At 43.7% G+C, this 17661-nt stretch overlaps 2 protein-coding genes and 1 pseudogene across 7 annotated transcripts in view; 2 read left to right on the forward strand and 1 right to left on the reverse strand.

The window, feature by feature from the left end:
- Positions 1–2742, forward strand: part of SLC31A1 (solute carrier family 31 member 1) — a 30879-nt gene extending 28137 nt beyond the window's left edge. For 3 of the 5 annotated variants that reach the window (XM_081179543.1, XM_081179544.1, XM_081179542.1), the window contains exons 4-5: positions 260–428; positions 2180–2742. In XM_081179543.1, coding sequence (XP_081035669.1) covers positions 260–428; positions 2180–2381 — 371 coding nt within the window. In that variant the 3' untranslated portion in view covers positions 2382–2742. The remainder of the gene's footprint in view (positions 1–259; positions 429–2179) is intronic. The other 2 variants (XM_081179540.1, XM_081179541.1) reach the window with 1 other exon arrangement.
- An 8725-nt stretch (positions 2743–11467) lies between these two features.
- LOC308578968 (barrier-to-autointegration factor pseudogene) lies at positions 11468–14841 on the forward strand (annotated as a pseudogene). The gene has a single exon. The product of its transcript is annotated as a barrier-to-autointegration factor pseudogene (transcript).
- Positions 14842–15399: 558 nt separating this feature from the next.
- CDC26 (cell division cycle 26) lies at positions 15400–17638 on the reverse strand. Its single transcript, XM_081179567.1, has 2 exons — positions 17399–17638; positions 15400–15833 (listed from the first exon to the last, which is right to left on the reverse strand). Exons 1-2 carry the CDS (start codon positions 17477–17479, stop codon positions 15660–15662), a joined length of 255 nt encoding a protein of 84 aa, XP_081035693.1. The 5' UTR covers positions 17480–17638; the 3' UTR covers positions 15400–15659.
- Between the last annotated feature and the right edge of the window lie 23 nt (positions 17639–17661).

Consider the following 17661-nt stretch of genomic DNA (forward strand, 5'->3'; position numbering starts at 1 on the left):
ATGTGTGGTAGATCAACTTCAAGACTTGTTCCATTATCCAGACCTCCTTGGAAATGTTAAAAATGGGGGTGGGCCATAGCTCAATGGCATATCACATGTGGTCCTTCTGAATAACTTAATGCTGGAATCAATGTTGCTAAGTAACAACCTCAGTTGATCAGATTGTAGTATCACTTGTGTGCTTTACCTGCCTTAACTGGAGTGCTGATATCCTAGCACGGAATAGATCCAGGAACTTTCCTCCTTCTCACTCTGCTAGAAATGGCTGGTGCATTTGTGGCCATTTTCCTCCTGGCCATGTTCTACGAAGGCCTGAAGATTGCCCGAGAGAGCCTCCTCCGGAAGTCGCAAGTCAGCATCCGCTACAACTCCATGCCAGTTCCTGGACCAAATGGCACAGTCTTGATGGAAACACACAAAACAGTTGGGTATGCACACTCTTTCTATCTACAGGGGACTTTAACATGGGAAACCCAACTGGGGCATAGCCAGTTCATGGTCCTTTCTGACCTAACTCACAGTACTTGTGGTATCTCACAAAGCAGCTTTTCTCAGCTTGGTAACCTCCATATGCTTTAGACCACATCTCCCATTAGCCCTGACCACTGGGGTTGTGCTGGCTGGGTCTGACGGGAGTCAGGAGTCTAAAATTATCTGTAGAGGATACCAGGTTGGGGAAGGCTGCTGTAGAATCAGAGATGAAGGAAAGCAGGATCCACGGTGTAGGTTGCAGCTTCAGCATCCATGGCAGATGGTTTTAAATACCTTCCACAAAGAAATGTCCACCACCTCTTGAGGCAGACTATTCCACCAGGTTATAGCCGGCCTACTCAGAGCACCCGTTGAAACTGATGAACGCATCTAACTTAGGCTCATTAATTTCAGTGGGTCTCCTTCGGGTATAACCTAATTGGATACAACCCCTCTCAAACGTTTACCCCAAAACCTGCTTCCTGCCCACTAATTCTTGTTTGCTACATTTATTTCTTGCCTTTTCTTCCAAAGAGCTCAAGATTTGGCATACAGTGGTACCTCGGGTTACAGACGCTTCAGGTTACAGACGCTTCAGGTTACAGACTCCACTAACCCAGAAATAGTACCTCGGGTTAAGAACTTTGCTTCAGGATGAGAACAGAAATCGTGCGGCAGTAGCGCGGCAGCAGTGGGAGGCCCCATTAGCTAAAGTGGTCTTCAGGTTAAGAACAGTTTTAGGTTAAGAACGGACCTCTGGAACAAATTAAGTACGTAACCAGAGGTACCACTGTACATGGTCTTCTCCCTCCCCACAACAACCCTGAGAGACAGCGACTGACCCAAGGTCATCTAGTTAGCTTTGTGACTAAGTGAAGATTTGAACCCTGGTCTCCCAAACACAAGTCTTACACTCTGTTTCCCACTCCACTCTTGTTCTCATCCTGTCCTCTGGCGCAATAGGAATCAAGCCCACTCCATCTTTTGTGTGACAGCACTTCAGATATTTGAAGTTGGCTATGATGCCTCTCCTTAATCTTCTCACATTTAAGCTGAACATTCCCAGTTCTTTCAACCATTCCTCATAAGGCTTGGTTTCTAGACACCTTACCATCCTGGCTGCCCTCCTCTGGGCATGCTCCAGTTTGTCAATGTGTGTCTTGAAACGTGGAACCCAGAACAAGGCTTGACCAATGCAGAATAGAATGAGCTGCTATTTTTCATGTTCTGGATGCTTTGCAGCCTAAGATTACATTACTCTAGTGTTGTTGTTGTTATTTCTATACCACCCTTCAAGTTTAGCTTGTGATCCACCAAGTTACCTAGATCCTTTTCACGTATGCTGCAGCCACACCAGTCTCCCACATGCTATGCTTGCAACCATATTTTGTGTGTGTCCCTAAATGCAGGACTTCACATTCATTCCTGCTGAATTTCCACCCTGATGGTTTCAGCCTTGTTGTGTCAGGAACCAAAGTGGGCTGCTCCTTCTCTAGCAGGGGGGCCGGGAGCCATTCTATGCTAGATGTTTGAGAGGTGTCAATTTAATTCTTTCTTATTACACCTTGTTGCTTCAGTTCGTAGGTCATTTATAGATCTTAACCCTTTCTGGCTCCAAAGTCTGCCATTCGTAGTCAGTCCTTGCCCATCCACCCAGCATGTACTGAATGTTTCCTTTCTCTCTCTTTTTTTCTTTCTAATTGGTCAGGCAACAGATGCTGAGCTTCCCTCACCTTTTCCAGACTGCGCTGCACATCGTCCAGGTGGTGGTCAGCTACTTCCTTATGCTTATCTTCATGACCTACAATGGCTACCTCTGCATTGCCGTGGCAGCAGGCGCTGGGACAGGCTACTTCCTCTTCAGCTGGAAGAAGGCTGTGGTGGTGGATATCACGGAGCATTGCCATTAACACCAGGCAACAGGTCCAGGCCTTCCCTACAGCCTCTGGCAGGGACCAGGTGCAGCCCCAGTCTTACTGGAAACCAGGCCAAGAACATCCCATGTGATGCTCCCCCCCAAAAAAACTCTCTGGGGATGAAACCTGTGCCTCTCACTCCCCCTCCCCCCATTTCCCCCTCCTTCCCAATAAACATGGGCTCCTGACCATAGCTGTCAACCTTCCCTTTTTTTGCGGGAAATTCTCTTATTCCATCGCCGCTTCCCGCTGCTATCCCAGATTGTTAGATATCCCGTAGACTGTCCCCGGGACAGGTGAGGCTGCTGATCTTTTATTGTCGAGGCTGCTGATCTCGTACAGTGGTGCCCCGCAAGACGAATGCCTCGCAAGACGGAAAACCCACTAGACGAAAGGTTTTTCTGTTTTTGAGCTGCTTCGCAAGACGAATTTCCCTATGGGCTTGCTTTGCAAGACAAAAACGTCTTGCGAGTGTTCCGATTTCCCCCCCCCCGCTTCCCCCCCTTTTTCTAAGCCGCTAAGCCGCTAATAGCCTTTTAGCCGCTAAGCCGCTAAGCCTTTAATAGCCGCTAAGCCTTTAATAGCCGCTAAACCGCTAATAGCGCTAAGCCGCTAATAGGGTTGCTTCGCAAGACAAAAAAAACGCTAGACGAAGAGACTCGCGGAACAGATTAATTTCGTCTTGCGAGGCACCACTGTATTTTCAAATCTGAAAGTTGACAGCTATGCTCCTGACTGGTGGAAAGAGTGCTGATCGCCAGCTAAGATAGCCTGCTTAGGATGGTTGGCTTTATATGCTAGATACAATTAGTGTGCTTGATTGTACTTTTTTTGTTTTTAGACTGTACCATGATTGAAAATAGCTGGCAAGCTGACAGGAAAATTATTCCATGTTCTTTTAATAATACTTTTAAGTAGCATATGCTCTATTGTTATTTTTTACTCAAATCAGTGGTAGCAGAAATGTACAGAGAGCTTCAGTCATTGTGCCAGTACTTCTTTCTGGTAATATAATAGAGGCCTGTGCCTATTGCCTGGAGCCTCTTGATCACTTGTTTCCTCAATGTTTGAGTTTAGTATTGTGCTCTTCTCCCAAACCCCCAAGCCAAGCAGTTTATGCCCCCCTGGTTTGGGGCAGCCTGTTGCGTCTGGTCCAGGAACTGCTGCAGCACCTGCTTTTCAGAACAGCAGTGGGCCTCTACACATCAGCCAACGGTAATAGGCCAACTGCTAAGAACAACACATAGCTCATGTGCAACTGGGACCTGCTGATTTAACAATGGGATGTGCAAAAATGAATGCAAATGAAACCAGTTTTCAAAGTAGCAAGTTCTATTTTAAATAAACTGATGGAACAAAACACTGGCTTCGTTTCGACTTTTGGGTAGGAAGAGTGTCTGTCTTATACAAACGGTTTGCATATTGACCCACAAGATTGGAACTCCCTCAGACCAGGCTGGAGTTGGGAAATCTTTAGGCAGTTTCTGCTCCAGCGATCTATCTGTTGTTCTTTTTTGAGGAAGGAGTGGTGGGTGGGTTTCTCTCCTCCTGGTACATTTCTGCAAGGGCTTTTGTCTATTTCCCAGCCCCTTTAAGATAAAGACCAGCACAGGAGTTGCCAGGGAGCACACACAAACCTATTACCCACTCCAGAAGATACTGAACTACAACTTCCATCATCCTCCCTAGCTATTGGCTGATGGGAGTTAGAGTTTAGCAGCAACTGAAGGGCCAAAGGTTCCCCACACCTGTGTTAATTCATTTACAGGTAGGCATCTCAGTTTGCAGTTTCAAGCAGCAAGCTAGCTAGGGATCAATGTCCTTGACTGTCTAAATCATCACAAGAAACTTAGTTTCCCTCCTAAGAACACTACTGGTTTTCCCTGAAGTAACACTATCCCAGAAGAAAGTGCAGGTTGTGCCGGTGATTCCTGGTATGTTCTAGATCTAGCCCCAAAATAATAGTGCATGTCTCAGGATGCTGAAAAAAAATATTTTTTATTTTCAAAGCAACCCTGTGACTTTTGCCTTTCTTGCACTTCTTTTCTAATGTAGGTTTAGGGCATAACCTAATTTATTTAAGAAAGATGGTGAAGACCACGTGAGTGTTGTTTTCTGGAAAAGTGGTACCTTACACTATTAGCACAGGGCTATCCAAAATGAAATTTTATAATTGTGAACTGCTTTGTATACCCAAAAATCCCAGTAGAAATACCATAACCGCATCCCAAAAAGTCCACTATGTCATAGAATCATAGAATTGTAGAGTCGTCCCCCTTGTGTTTTGATCAGTCCTGGAGCAAACAAAGAATTCAGCAGCCAATAGAGCTGTGTGTCTGCCTCAAAGTCAGGTGTGGAGAACCTTTGGCCTGCCAGATGTTGCTGAATTACATCTCTCATCTCTGGCTGTTAGCTGTTATCCATGCTCGTTGCCTGGACTGATGGGAGTTGTATTTCAAGACATCTGAAGGGCCAAAGGTTCCCCCACACCTGCCCTAAGCCCGTCAGCAGTACAATGTAAGAAATCTTTCCTGGAAGGGTTACAGGGCTCTGTTGATGTCATTCAGGGCATACCTACCTTCCCCAAAAGGAACAAATGTGAAGAACCAATTATCTGTTTTAATGTCTTGCAAGAGGCTACTTTCTTAGGTAGGAAGGACGACCTGGAGGCTGCAGTTGGGGAATCAGTGGCCTATGTTGCATGCCACTGCTCACTTGATGACCCTTAATATACAGATTCAAAAGCTGCCTTGTAGCAGACCACACAAATACAACTAGAGCTAATGAAGGATGTAGCTCTTTTTTCTGTGCTGATTAATACACAGCCAGCAGGGCCTCGGTGGGTTTATTCACAAGGAACAAGGAAGTCTGCAAGAAAAACATCTCATGAGGGACTGGGCCAGTTTTCCCTTCAATACAACAAACAATAGTTTAAGTTTGATGTAGAGTACCTTTGGCCCTCCAGATGTTGCTGAACTACAACTCCCATCATTCCCGGCTGTTGACCATGCTTGCTGAGGCTGATGGGCGTTGTAGTTCAGGAACTTCTGGAAGGCCATAGGTGTAGCTGGAAGTGCCAAACAGCATCAAACTGAAATAACTGACACAGAAGCAGAATAGGACTTTAATCAGCATTAGTTTGTCCTGCATTAAAAGGTATGTAGCAAACAGGCTCCTCTCACTACCTCATTCCCCTGCAGCAGGTATTCACATAGGCATTTCTACCTCTGTAGGTTAGGGATGTGGGTGGCACTGTGGTCTAAACCACAGAGCCTAGGGCTTGCTGATCAGAAGGTCGGCAGTTCGAATCCCCACAATGGCGTGAACTCCCATTGCTTGGTCCCTGCTCCTACCAACCTAGCAGTTCGAAAGCACGTCAAAGTGCAAGTAGATAAATAGGTACTGCTCCGGTCAGAAGGTAAACGGCGTTTCCATGCGCTGCTCTGGTTCCTCATGCTAGCCACAGGACCCAGAAGCTGTCTGCGGACAAACGCCAGCTCCCTCGGCCAGTGAAATGAGTCGTCCGCAACTGGACTTAATGGTCAGGGGTCTCTTTACCTTTATCTAGAGGTTATCTAGCTAACAGCCACCAATTACTTTATTGGCTATAAATTTGACCAATCTCCCTTTAAAGGCATCAAACCAGTGGTCGTTGCCAAATCCTGTGTCAGTGAATTCCATAAACTACCGTATTTTTTGCACCATAACACTCACTTTTTTCCTCCTAGAAAGTAAGGGGAAATGTCTGTGCGTGTTATGGAGGGAATGCCTACGGGTGTCATGCCTACGGATTTTCCTCCTCTAAAAACTACGTGCGTGTTATGGTCGGGTGCGTGTTATAGAGCGAAAAATACGGTAATTTAGATGCTCGTTATTTTGAGTATGTCTTGAATCTGTTGCCATTGGTGTAGTAAAGCATTGCATAGCAGATGAGGGTCCCTGTAAATACTTCTTGTTGGAACTACAGCTGCCAGCATCCCTGGTCATTGGCCATGTTGGCTAGGGCTGTTGGGATTTCACAACATCCACAGAGGGTCACCATTTGGCTACCCCTGTCTACAGAAGCCCTTTGGGCAAGTTTATTGGAAGCTAAAAATGAAAGCAGTGTATCATTTAACTCATGGTCATTCAATATGTTGTTATGTTGCTTAGCATATAATAAGAGAGGCTTTATTTAAATAATTTGCCTAAACTCTTCCCTGCAACCACATTCATGGTCCTAATTGAAATGAAACAGCTCCTCTGTAGGGGAACACTTTTTTTTTATTATAAATATTTTATTAAGTTTTCACAATAGAAAAACACTCAAGAAAATACACCAAGACAAAGAAAACACAAAATCACAAAAAAATACAATACCAAAATACAAACATTAAACACATCAAAAGAAAAAGAAAAAAAGATAAAAACACATATAATAACAAAAAACAAAAATTCCCTCTTTCTTAATTTCTCATCTTCTATTAACTTATTTTCCCGACTTCCTCACGTCTCCTGTTCTTGTATCCCTTTTAGAAGTTAATTCAGCAAATTCATATCCTATTTAATTTATCTGTTATTAATCCAATCTTACATTTTACTTTGTTGCTAAAGCCCCTGCGACTCATTTCAATGTCCTCAACATTCAAAAATTTTACAATATTTCTGCAAATAAATTTTAAATTTCTTCCAATCTTCCTCCACCGACTCCTCTCTCTGGTCTCAGATTCTGCCAGTCATTTCCGCCATCTCCATATAGTCTATTAGTTGCATCTGCCAGTCTTCCAAGGTGGGTAGATCTTGTGTCTTCCAGTGCTTTGCGATGAGGATTCTTGCTGCTGCTGTAGCATACATAAAAAAGGTTCTATCCTTCTTTAACACCGATTGGTCCACTATGCCCAGGAGGAAGGCCTCTGGTTTCTTCGGGAAAGTATATTTAAATACCTTTTTCAGTTCATTATATGTCATTTCCCAGAAGGCCTTGATCCTTGGGCACGTTCACCAAAGGTGAAAGAATGTACCTTCAATCTCTTTAGATTTCCAACATTTGTTATCGGGCAAATGATATATTTTTGCAAGCTTAACTAGGGTCATGTACCACCTGTACATCATTTTCATAATATTCTCTCTTAAGGCATTGCATGCCGTAAATTTAATCCCGGTGGTCCACAACTTCTCCCAGTCAGCGAACATAATGTTATGGCCTATGTCTTGTGCCCATTTTATCATTGCCGATTTTACTGTTTCTTCCTCAGTATTCCATTTCAGCAGCAGATTATACATTCTCGAAAGTGTCTTTACATTGGGTTCTAACAATTCTGTTTCTAACTTTGATTTTTCCACCTGGAAACCAATTTTTTTGTCCAAGTTATAAACCTCTCTTATTTGAAAATAATGTAGCCAGTCTCACACCTTCTCCTTAAGCTTGTCATAACTCTGCAATTTCAGTTTGTCACCTTCCTGTTCTAGGATTTCCCAGTATTTTGGCCATTTGGCTTCCATGTTAAATTTTTTCAAGGCTTTCACCTCCATAGGTGATAGCCACCTTGGGGTTTTGCTCTCCAAAAGGTCTTTATACCTTATCCAGACATTAAACAGAGCTTTCCTGACAATATGGTTTTTAAATGCCTTATGCGCTTTTACCTTGCCGTACCAAAGATATGCATGCCACCCAAATACATTATCATTCCCTTCAAGGTCCAAAACATCTGTATTCTCAAGAAGTAGCCATTCTTTCAGCCAGCAAAAGGCTCACAATAAAGTTTTAAATCTGGCAGGGTAAACCCCCCTCTGTCTTTAACATCAGTAAGAATTTTAAATTTTATTCTGGGCTTTTTGCCCTGCCAGACAAACCTAGATATGTCTCTTTGCCACTTCTTGAAACAATCCATCTTATCAATAATTTGCAATGATTGGAATAAAAATAACATCCTCGGCAATACATTCATCTTAATAACAGCAATTCGACCCAGCAAGGAAAGCTTCAATTTCGTCCAAGTTTCTAGATCTTTTTTTCACCTCAGACCAACATTTCTCATAATTATCTTTAAATAGGTTCACATTCTTAGATGTCATGTTCACCCCCAAGTATTTTACCTTCTTTACTAATGTTAAATCTGTTTCATTCTGAAACCTCTCTCTTTCTATCTGTGTCAATTTTTTCTCCAAAACCTTGGTTTTCAACTTGTTCAATTTAAAACCTGCCACTTGACCAAATTCCTGGATTACTTCTAAGGCCCTCTTAGTACTAGGTATCGGCTCCTGTAATGTCATAACAAGATCATCTGCCAAAGCTTTAAGTTTGTATTGTTTAACTCCGACCTGAATACCCTGAATCAAATGGTCCCTTCTGATCATGTTTAGCAAAACCTCCAGGACTGAAATAAAAAGCAATGGGGAAATTGGGCAACCTTGTCGTGTCCCTTTCTCTATTCTGAACTCTTCTGTAACCATATTGTTTACTATCAATTTGGCTTTTTGTTCAGAGTATATCGCAACTATACCATTTTCAAAATTCTGTCCAACCCCCATCCCCTGAAGATTTTTCTTCATAAAACTCCAAGAGATATTGTCGAAGGCTTTCTCCGCATCCACAAAAATTAAAACTGCTTTTGTGTTAATGTTCACCTGCAGCTTCTCTAGAATATTAATAATATTCCTCGTGTTGTCCGATAAGTGTCTTCCAGGAAGAAAGCCAGCCTGGTCTTTGTGTATTACTTCTGCCAGCACTTTTTTCAATCTTCTGGCCAAAATATGCGCAAAAATTTTGTAATCCACATTAAGTAGGGATATGGGGCGATAGTTCTTAAGTTGTGTCTTTTCAGACTCAGTTTTCGGTATAAGTGTGATGTACGCTTCTTTCCACGTCTCAGGTGCCTTTTTCCCTTCCATGATTTCATTACAAACCTCCTTCAAAGGTTGAATTATATAGTCTTTCAAAGTTCTATAATACTTGGAGGTTAATCCATCAGGTCCTGGAGATTTGCCCAGTTGCATATTTTGAATCGCGCCTTCCACCTCTTGTTCAGATATTTCAAACTTCAATAAAGCTTTGTTTTCTTGAGAAATTTTTTGTAATCCATTGGTGTTCAGAAATTGATCAATTTTCGATTCCATCTGCGGCCCTTGTGTATATAGTTCTTTAAAATATTTCTGGAAGCAGCTTCTAATCTCCTGTGGCTTCTGAATGTTCTTTCCATCCACTTTGAGATTAGTGACAGTATTTAATTTTTGTCTCTTCTTCAACTGCCATGCTAGCAGCTTTCCACATTTATTAGCTGATTCGAAGGTTTTTTGTCTCATCTGTTTAACTTTCCATTCAATGTCCTGATTTATCAATTTCATAAATTGTACTTGGTGTAACTTAATTTCTCTCAAGATCTCTTGGGATTTTGGTTTGGCTCTAAGTTTTTTCTCCCCTTCTCTTATTTTCTCCAAAATCTTCTCCTTTTTCTCATTTTGAGTTTTCCTTTTTATTGAGTTTTGTTGTATCAAAAACCCTCTCATCACAGCTTTGCTTGCGTCTGTAGGGGAACACTTAAGACTGAAGGTCTATACCTCCATTACCAGTAAGGGAAATATTTTGGACTGATTTTTTTTTTTTAAGTTACAAAAGAAAAACAAAGTAGAAAAAGAAAAAAGCCACTTTCAACCATACATATACAAATTCAAAATAAGAGAAAAAGAAAAAGAAAAAAAGAAAAATACACCACAAACATTTAAAAACAAATCCATTATTCTCAACTCCTCAACTATCATTACCCTCTTTCCTTGACCTCCTCCTCCTCCCCTTCCTTGTATCCTGGTTGTTAATTGTCACAGCAAATCCTTTCCTTTCAAAATCCCTCCAAAATTGAGAGCCCCCCCCAATCCCAAACATCTCATGGCCCATTGCCAGACTTGAAAAGTCCAAACATCCCTGCATAGGAGGGTCTATCCAACCCCCCATTTCCAGACCAAACCAAACTTTTTCTTTCCAAATCTGGCTTTTTCCAAGTTCATTTGTCAAATTCAAAAGTTCATATTCCTGTTGGGCCTGTTCTGTCAGGGCACACTCCTGATTTAATTCCTGGGTGGGCTCCACATATTTTCCCACTGCCTGTTCAAAATTTCCCACTGCCTGTTCAAAATTTCTAATCGAATCAGCCATCAAATTTGTCTTCTCATGTAGCTGTTCCAGTAGGGCATTTGTTTTATAGAAAGCACACAACAGAGCTTCTGAATACATTGTCCTGAAGGTCAGATGTCTATTCCCACGATTATAATCTGTAACAGCTGCCAGCTCCCAGGAGTTGGTTACAGTTTCACAGTCTCCCTCTAGGGGGAAAACTTCTATTTAATCTTTCTTTTAAAGACAAGTCTAGCAACAGAGTTTCCTTTTTTCAGATATTTTGTCAATATTTGTTCCTTTAAGGTGCGAAAGGAAACAATAGAATCACTATGTTTCTCTTCTTTTAGCTATCTGTCAAAAGCGTTTGTCTCTGGTCAATGAGCTTCAAATGACAGTCCTGACACCCTGCTCCAGGATCAGGACGATGGAAAGTTACTTTACTTTAAACTCACTTCTGCAGGTTTAAACAGTCCAGAAAAGATCCCCCTTCTTCTCCTGCTGCCGAAGGGGGGTTCAACAATTTTAAATGATGAAAGCCAATCCTTTAGAAGCGATTTTCTGAGCTCTAGTTTACGTTGTCTTTGCTTTATTCTGTTTACAAAGAAACGGAAGGCTGACTTCCTGTTTAGACCTTCCCATTTCAGTACCAAATTGAAGTAAAAATTTTAAGTCCAATTCCTTTCTGCTCGCCAGTCCTTATTTAAAGCCTAATTGTTCAAAGTTTAAGTACTCATGGATGCTTATTTTAGAAGCCAAATTGTCCCAGGAAAAAGGCAGCGCTCTCCGGCAACGGCTGTGTGGCTTCGCTCCACGGAAATAGCAGTTGACTCACAGCACCACGCCACTTCCCCCTCTTCGCTTCGGAGCCCGTTAGTGGGTTCCTTTGCGGGTTGGGGGACGCGCTAAGGGTGCCCGCCGAGTTCCATGGTCACAGGCTTCATCTGCCTGTGATTTTTAAAAGGGTCCCCGCTTTGCCGTAGCGGAAAAGACCCGTTTTGCGCGGAGCTAGTCCCTCCAATTCAGAGGGAGTCCGCCATTACCAATGGCGCCACCCCGGAAGTCCCCTATTTTGGACTGATTTCTTTGGCATAATTTCTTTAGAAGGCATGTGCAACCCTTCTTGAGCAGGCTTGGCTTTCAGTCCCTGCATATTAAAATCATACCCACTTTTCTGCTTTAGACGTCTGCAAAAATTGACTTTAGAGGCCGCAAAAGAGTAGAATTTAGATAGCCATTTGCTTCAACTGGTCCTCTTTTTTTTTTGTAAATTGCTTTGAGTGTGGGTGGTTCTTTCCATCCAAGATCACTACGTGCCCCAAATGAATAATACTGTGTAAGTAAAGTTAGTAACTTTATAAAGTGAGATGTAAGGTTATTACAGAATTTCTGCATGCTGTCTGTCTTTAGCATGAAGCAAACAAATTGTGTCCTAGTTTAAATGTCACAGTCAAATGGCTTCCCCAGATCTGTTGTGTTTTATGCATTTTTAACATTTCACTATACACTACGTCACTCGGAAAGGTGAAAGTCTATAGTAGATTGTAGGTAACTGAGCTATGTGTAAGCAACTTCCAGCCTCTGAATCATCCCTTTACAGGCAAGATGCTCATACTAGAGTACAGGGATGGAGAACCTTTGGGCCCACTAGGTACTGCTGCACAAAAGTTCCCATATTTCTGACCAGGGGCTGTGCTGGTTAGGGCTGATGGGAACTGGGAGTCCCAACATCTGCAAGGCCACAGATTCCCCCCCCCCCGCCCTAATGCTAGTATCAGTGTGCTCCCAGCTTTAGGAGACCTAAACTTTCATTTTATATAGATGGGAGGAAACCAGTCTCTTCTAGTGTGCCTAATCTTGGCTTATATCTTATGTATAACTGGAAGCAAAACAAAACAGGCAATTTGCATCTTATGTGCATTTAACATGTGATTTCAGCAATATGTGCTTGGCGGCAGCTACATTCCAGCCTTTTTCTTCTGCCTGCTTCTGCCTCTCTGCTTGCTTCCTGCCATCGGTTCACAAACCCATTTCTGCCCAGGCAAGTACTGCTTGGCATGTTCTGTGAGTGGGGTGGAAGTGTGGCAGCTCTGAGAGTGAAGATCCGCAATGTTCTCATGAGAAATTGCAAGAAAGGCTTTTCATGGGTGTACTTGAGGCCTCCAGCTTCCTCCCACCTCCGAGCCTTCAACTTGCCAGTTGCCCCCTTTGAACAGTCATGGCTTCTCAAAGAATCCTGTGATCCTCAGTTAAGGGTACTGAGAGTTGCTAGGAGACCCCCTTTTCACCTCACAGAGTTACAACTCCCAAAGTTCCCATGCTAAAAGGATTGACTGTTAAACCACTCAGGGAATTGTAGCTAACAGAGGACTAGGGGTTTCCTAACAACTGCAGCACTCATAACAAACTGAAGTTCCCAAGATTCTTTGGGGAAATCATGACTGCTTAAAGCAATGTGATATTGCTTTAAACATATGGTGCAGTTGGGGCCTCATTTTACTTGCTAAAGAATTGTGTTGCTGGTGCTGTATACCCCACTGTGCCCAATAAACAATGGTGCCTTTCAATGTATTTTCAGACTTGTCTCTCTCTTCTAGCAAAATATTCTATGGCAGATGTACATTAAATCCAGTTTGAGATTGCCCATCTGATAACATTATATAAGTACAGATGAACAGTCTGTGTATGTAACTAATAAAGCAGAATGTATCTTATAGAAATTGTGGATGTGTGTGGAATGTTTCAAAGCACCTAGCAGTACCATGAAGCTAGTGTCTTTGGGGGGGGGGGGGAAGCATCTTTCATGCATTTCGGTGTCAAAACATTTTTTAGAACCACGTGCAGGAGATAGATTTTGATGATGCCTCCTTATATATACTGGCCACATTCACAAAACACATTTAAAACACTATTGTTTTAAATAGTCATGGCTTCCTTCAAAGAATCCTGAGAACTGATTTGCTAAGAAGGCTGAGAACCCCTTTTCTGCTCCCAGAGCCGTTTATCAATCCCTCTTCACAGGGAACTCTGGGAATTGTAGCTCTGTGAGGAGACTAGTGGGTCTTCTAACAACTCTCAGCACCCTTTGGCGGGAGCAGTGGTTGAGGCAAGAGAGCAGGCAGAGCTGCAGGCAACATGACCACCAGTCAGAAGCGTCAGGACTTCATGGCGGAGCCCATGGGGGACAAGTCTCTTGGTACTTTAGCTGGCATTGGAGAAGTACTTGGCAGGAAACCGGAAGACAAAAACTTTGACAAGGCGTACGTGGTTCTGGGACAGTTCTTAGTGCTGAAGGACAATGACCTCTTCCGCAAGTGGCTGAAGAACATGTGCAGTGCCAACACCAAGCAATCCAGAGACTGTTATGGCTGCCTGAAGGAATGGTGTGATGCTTTCTTGTGACTTTTGACCAAGGCCTGGTGGATGCTGTGAGGGCTTTTGTAGTTGAACAGAGATTGTTCCTCCCCATCTCTCTCAGCACCTACTTCTTATAAACCTTCCAGCATCTACACAGGCTGCTGAGGGTTATTGCTCCCAACACTGGGGCAGGGTGGGGGGAAGCCATGGCTGCCTTTTAATGTAACTGAATCTTTTTTCCTCCAGGGAGAGGATTGAGAAACATCAAATGTTCTAAACATCAAGTAGGTCGTTTTTTACGTGGCTTTAATAGAAACCCCCCTCACTGTTAGGCCACCCAACTCCAGAACCAGACCTGCCTGCTAACAATAATGGAAGTTCTCCTACTCCCTTTGTTTAAGCTCCAATTAGACTGAGATTTACCCGTCAATTCTGAAGACAAAAGATGTTATTAGAATTATTATTTTTGTGATTTCTCTCCAGTGTTTGATCCCCGCTATAATTTTTATGCTACTCACTTTATTGGCAAGAACCAAAAATCAGCTGTGTTAACTAAAACAACTCTCAGCACCCTTAACAAACTGCAGCTCCCAGAATTCTTTGCAGAAAACCATTACCAGCTAACACTTGTTCTAATCAGTAAACTCAATTAAACTAATGGACCCAAGTTAGTCTCGTTCATTAATTTCAGTGGATCTACTCTGAGTAGGACTAACATTGGCTACAGCCCATTGCTTATGAATGGATCACACAGAATTCAAACACAAAAGGCAGGAGCAGATTTTATTGCAACCCATGGACTTATAAGGCAGCCTCTTGTGGCATACTGTTTTGCAGGAAGATTAATTTGTCAGTATGCAGCAGCTTTAGAGAGAATGCCTTCTTCCCAAGACAAAACGGGGAGTGGGAGATCCTCAAACACTAACATCTCCTGCACCTTTGGAGCATCTCTGTAACAAGTAGATCTTGGTACCTTGTTTCACCCCGCAAATAAAAGCATATTGATCATAACCGTGGTCAACTCCATCTTTGTGTGAGAAAGATGAGGAATATAGTGTGATTGCCCCCCAAATCAATTTTGCTTCAAAGACAGACTTTTCGTCCACCTAACTCAGTTCAGTCCACTCTAAAGCAGGTGAAATTCTGCCACTGTCCACCAGACAATGGTGAACTCCTAATTCCTATCAATGTCAGCCAGCCTATTTCAATGGTCAGGGAGGATGAGAGCTATGATTCAGCACCATCTGGAGGACCACAGCTTCCGCACTCCTTGTCTACAGTCCAGGGATACAGGCAGGAAATGGTCATTTCCCAGGCTGGCAACTCAGAAGCATTTTTAACTGGCAATGTCAGCAGTTCAGCCTGGGACCTTCTGCATATCCAGTCTGTACTCTTACACTAATAATCTAGGGCCTCTCAGTTGTAAATAAACCCACTCTAAAACCACCTCAAAGTAAAAAAATAAAAATTGCTCAATTTCACTTCTGTTACGGCACCCGTCAGCAAGGCTCAAGGTCTCTTTCACAAGTAAAAATGTCTATCTATGCTTATACAATGAAGCATGCAAAGTTAAAAACAAACATTTTATTAAGCACGGCAGCCTAGCAAGGTTCCACAAAAGAAACCATCAAGTAAGGCAGAGATCCCATCTTTGTAGGGAAAGCAAGACTTGCTCTGCTTGGAGTAGGAACTCCATTTAAAACCTAGAGGAGAGAAGCTCAGTCTCTTCTGCTATTTCTAAACGGAGTTTGTTGGGCTCCTGAAACAAATTCCTGCTTTCTTCCGAAGCTCACAGGTACCAGGCACTGCCATTGTCCGCCCTTTGGGCTCTAGAACTCAAAGTTCCCAAACTGAGATGAACGGTTGTTTGGTTTGGGCTGGGGTTTGTAGCCAATCCGGTCATGTATCATCTGCTCCCGGCTCTTATGATCAGTGCTGAGTCCCAGCGCACCCTCACCATCGCTGCCTCCCACCACGTCCACCTCCTCACGCTTCCTACGACTCTGTGGAAACAAATGGGAAGCATGATTAAAGAAAACTTCTCCAGGACAATCACATATGTGCCTCCTCCACCCATGACACATCTTCTTTTTCAAATATAGCTGCAATGTATCAGATTCTTTGCTTTCAGATTTAAGACACTGCAAGCTGTCAAAAGGTTCTGCCACAGAAAGGGGCCAAAGACCTTTACTTGTGAGTGCAAGGGGCTAACATGAAGGCAACCTCAAGAATCATTTGGCATTTAGATCTGCTATTGTGCACGCACAAACACACCTTCTTGCACAGGAATACAGGTAGCAGTTTTATACCAAATTGGACCATTGTTTCATCTTGCTCAGTATTGTCTACTCTAACAACAATATTGCAGGATTTCAGGCAGGGAGTCTCCCAGCCCTACCTGGGAGACTGAACTTGGGAGCTTCTGCATGCAAAGGAAATGCTTTACAGCTGAGCTTATGATCATCTAACATAGAACACAGGAAGCTGCCTTTTACCGAGTCAGACCATTGGATCCACTTAGCTCAGTATTGTCCACCCTGTTTGGCAGCATTTCTCCACAGTTTCAGGCAGGAAGGCTCTTCCAGACTTACTTGGGGATACAGTACTCACAACTGAACCTGGGACCTGCTCAATGCAAAGAAAACCCTTTGCCACTGAGCTACGACCTTTCCCCAGCCAACAACCTTATATTAAAACAAGCAAATAGCAGCCCTGAGGAGCCGGTGTTCTTTCTCCATACTGTGAATAATTTTATAAGCTTGGTTCTGCAAGTTCCACCCATGTAAGAACAGTAGGAGGGGGGAATTGCATCCAACCCCAGCGGGTGGCTCTACCTCACCGCCTGTTTACTATACTCAGTACCCTCCTGAGTGGGACAGAGCAGCCCGGGCCAGGCAGCTCAATAACAAACAGGATGGCTACTCCCCTTGTGAGGAGAAACAGCTTTTTAAAAAAGAAAAGAGAGAGCAAGGACAAGAGAATCTCTAAGACATCACCTTGCCAACAAAGGTCCGTATAGTTAAAGCTATGGTTTTCCCAGTAGTGATGTATGGAAGTGAGAGCTGGACCATAAAGGAGGCTGATTGCCAAAGAATTGATGCTTTTGAATTATGGTGCTAGAGGAGACTCTTGAGAGTCCCATGGACTGCAAGAAGATCAAACGTATCCATTCTTCAGGAAATCAGCCCTGAGTGCTGACTGGAAGGACAGATCCTGAAGCTGAGGCTCCAATACTTTGGCCACCTCACGAGAAGAGAAGACTCCCTGGAAAAGACCCTGATGTTGGGAAAGATGGAGGGCACAAGGAGAAGGGGACGGCAGAGGACGAGATGGCTGGACAGTGTTCTCGGAGCTACCAGCATGAGTTTGACCAAACTGCGGGAGGCAGTGAAAGACAGGAGTGCCTGGCGTGCTCTGGTCCATGGGGTCAAGAAGAGGCGGACACGACTAAATGACTAAACAACAACAAAGCATGTGCAGAGTGCGCAAACAACAACACCACCACCGAAGAAAGGTGGTCAAGGAGCGCCTCGCCGTCCCGCAACCAACCACCCACTCACCCACCCACCTCGAGTTCCTTGCGGGCGCCGTCGAACTCCTCGATGTCGTCCAGCTTCAGTTCAAGCCGCGTCGGCTTCCGCCGCAGCATCTTGCGAGTACACCTTTCCCCCGCGGCTCTCCCGCGCGTGCGCAGCAGCAACCCGCTCTTTTCTTCACCTGCACCTCTAGTTCAGACGCCAACGCCAGAGGCTCGATCCCACCATGCCCCACGTCGCCGGCCAGCAACCCGGAAGGTCTCGCTCCGCATAACCATAGAGCTCCTAGGCAGGC

Source organism: Podarcis bocagei, assembly GCF_964188305.1.
Source record: "Podarcis bocagei genome assembly, chromosome: Z".
In the NCBI taxonomy this organism is placed as follows: domain Eukaryota; kingdom Metazoa; phylum Chordata; class Lepidosauria; order Squamata; family Lacertidae; genus Podarcis; species Podarcis bocagei.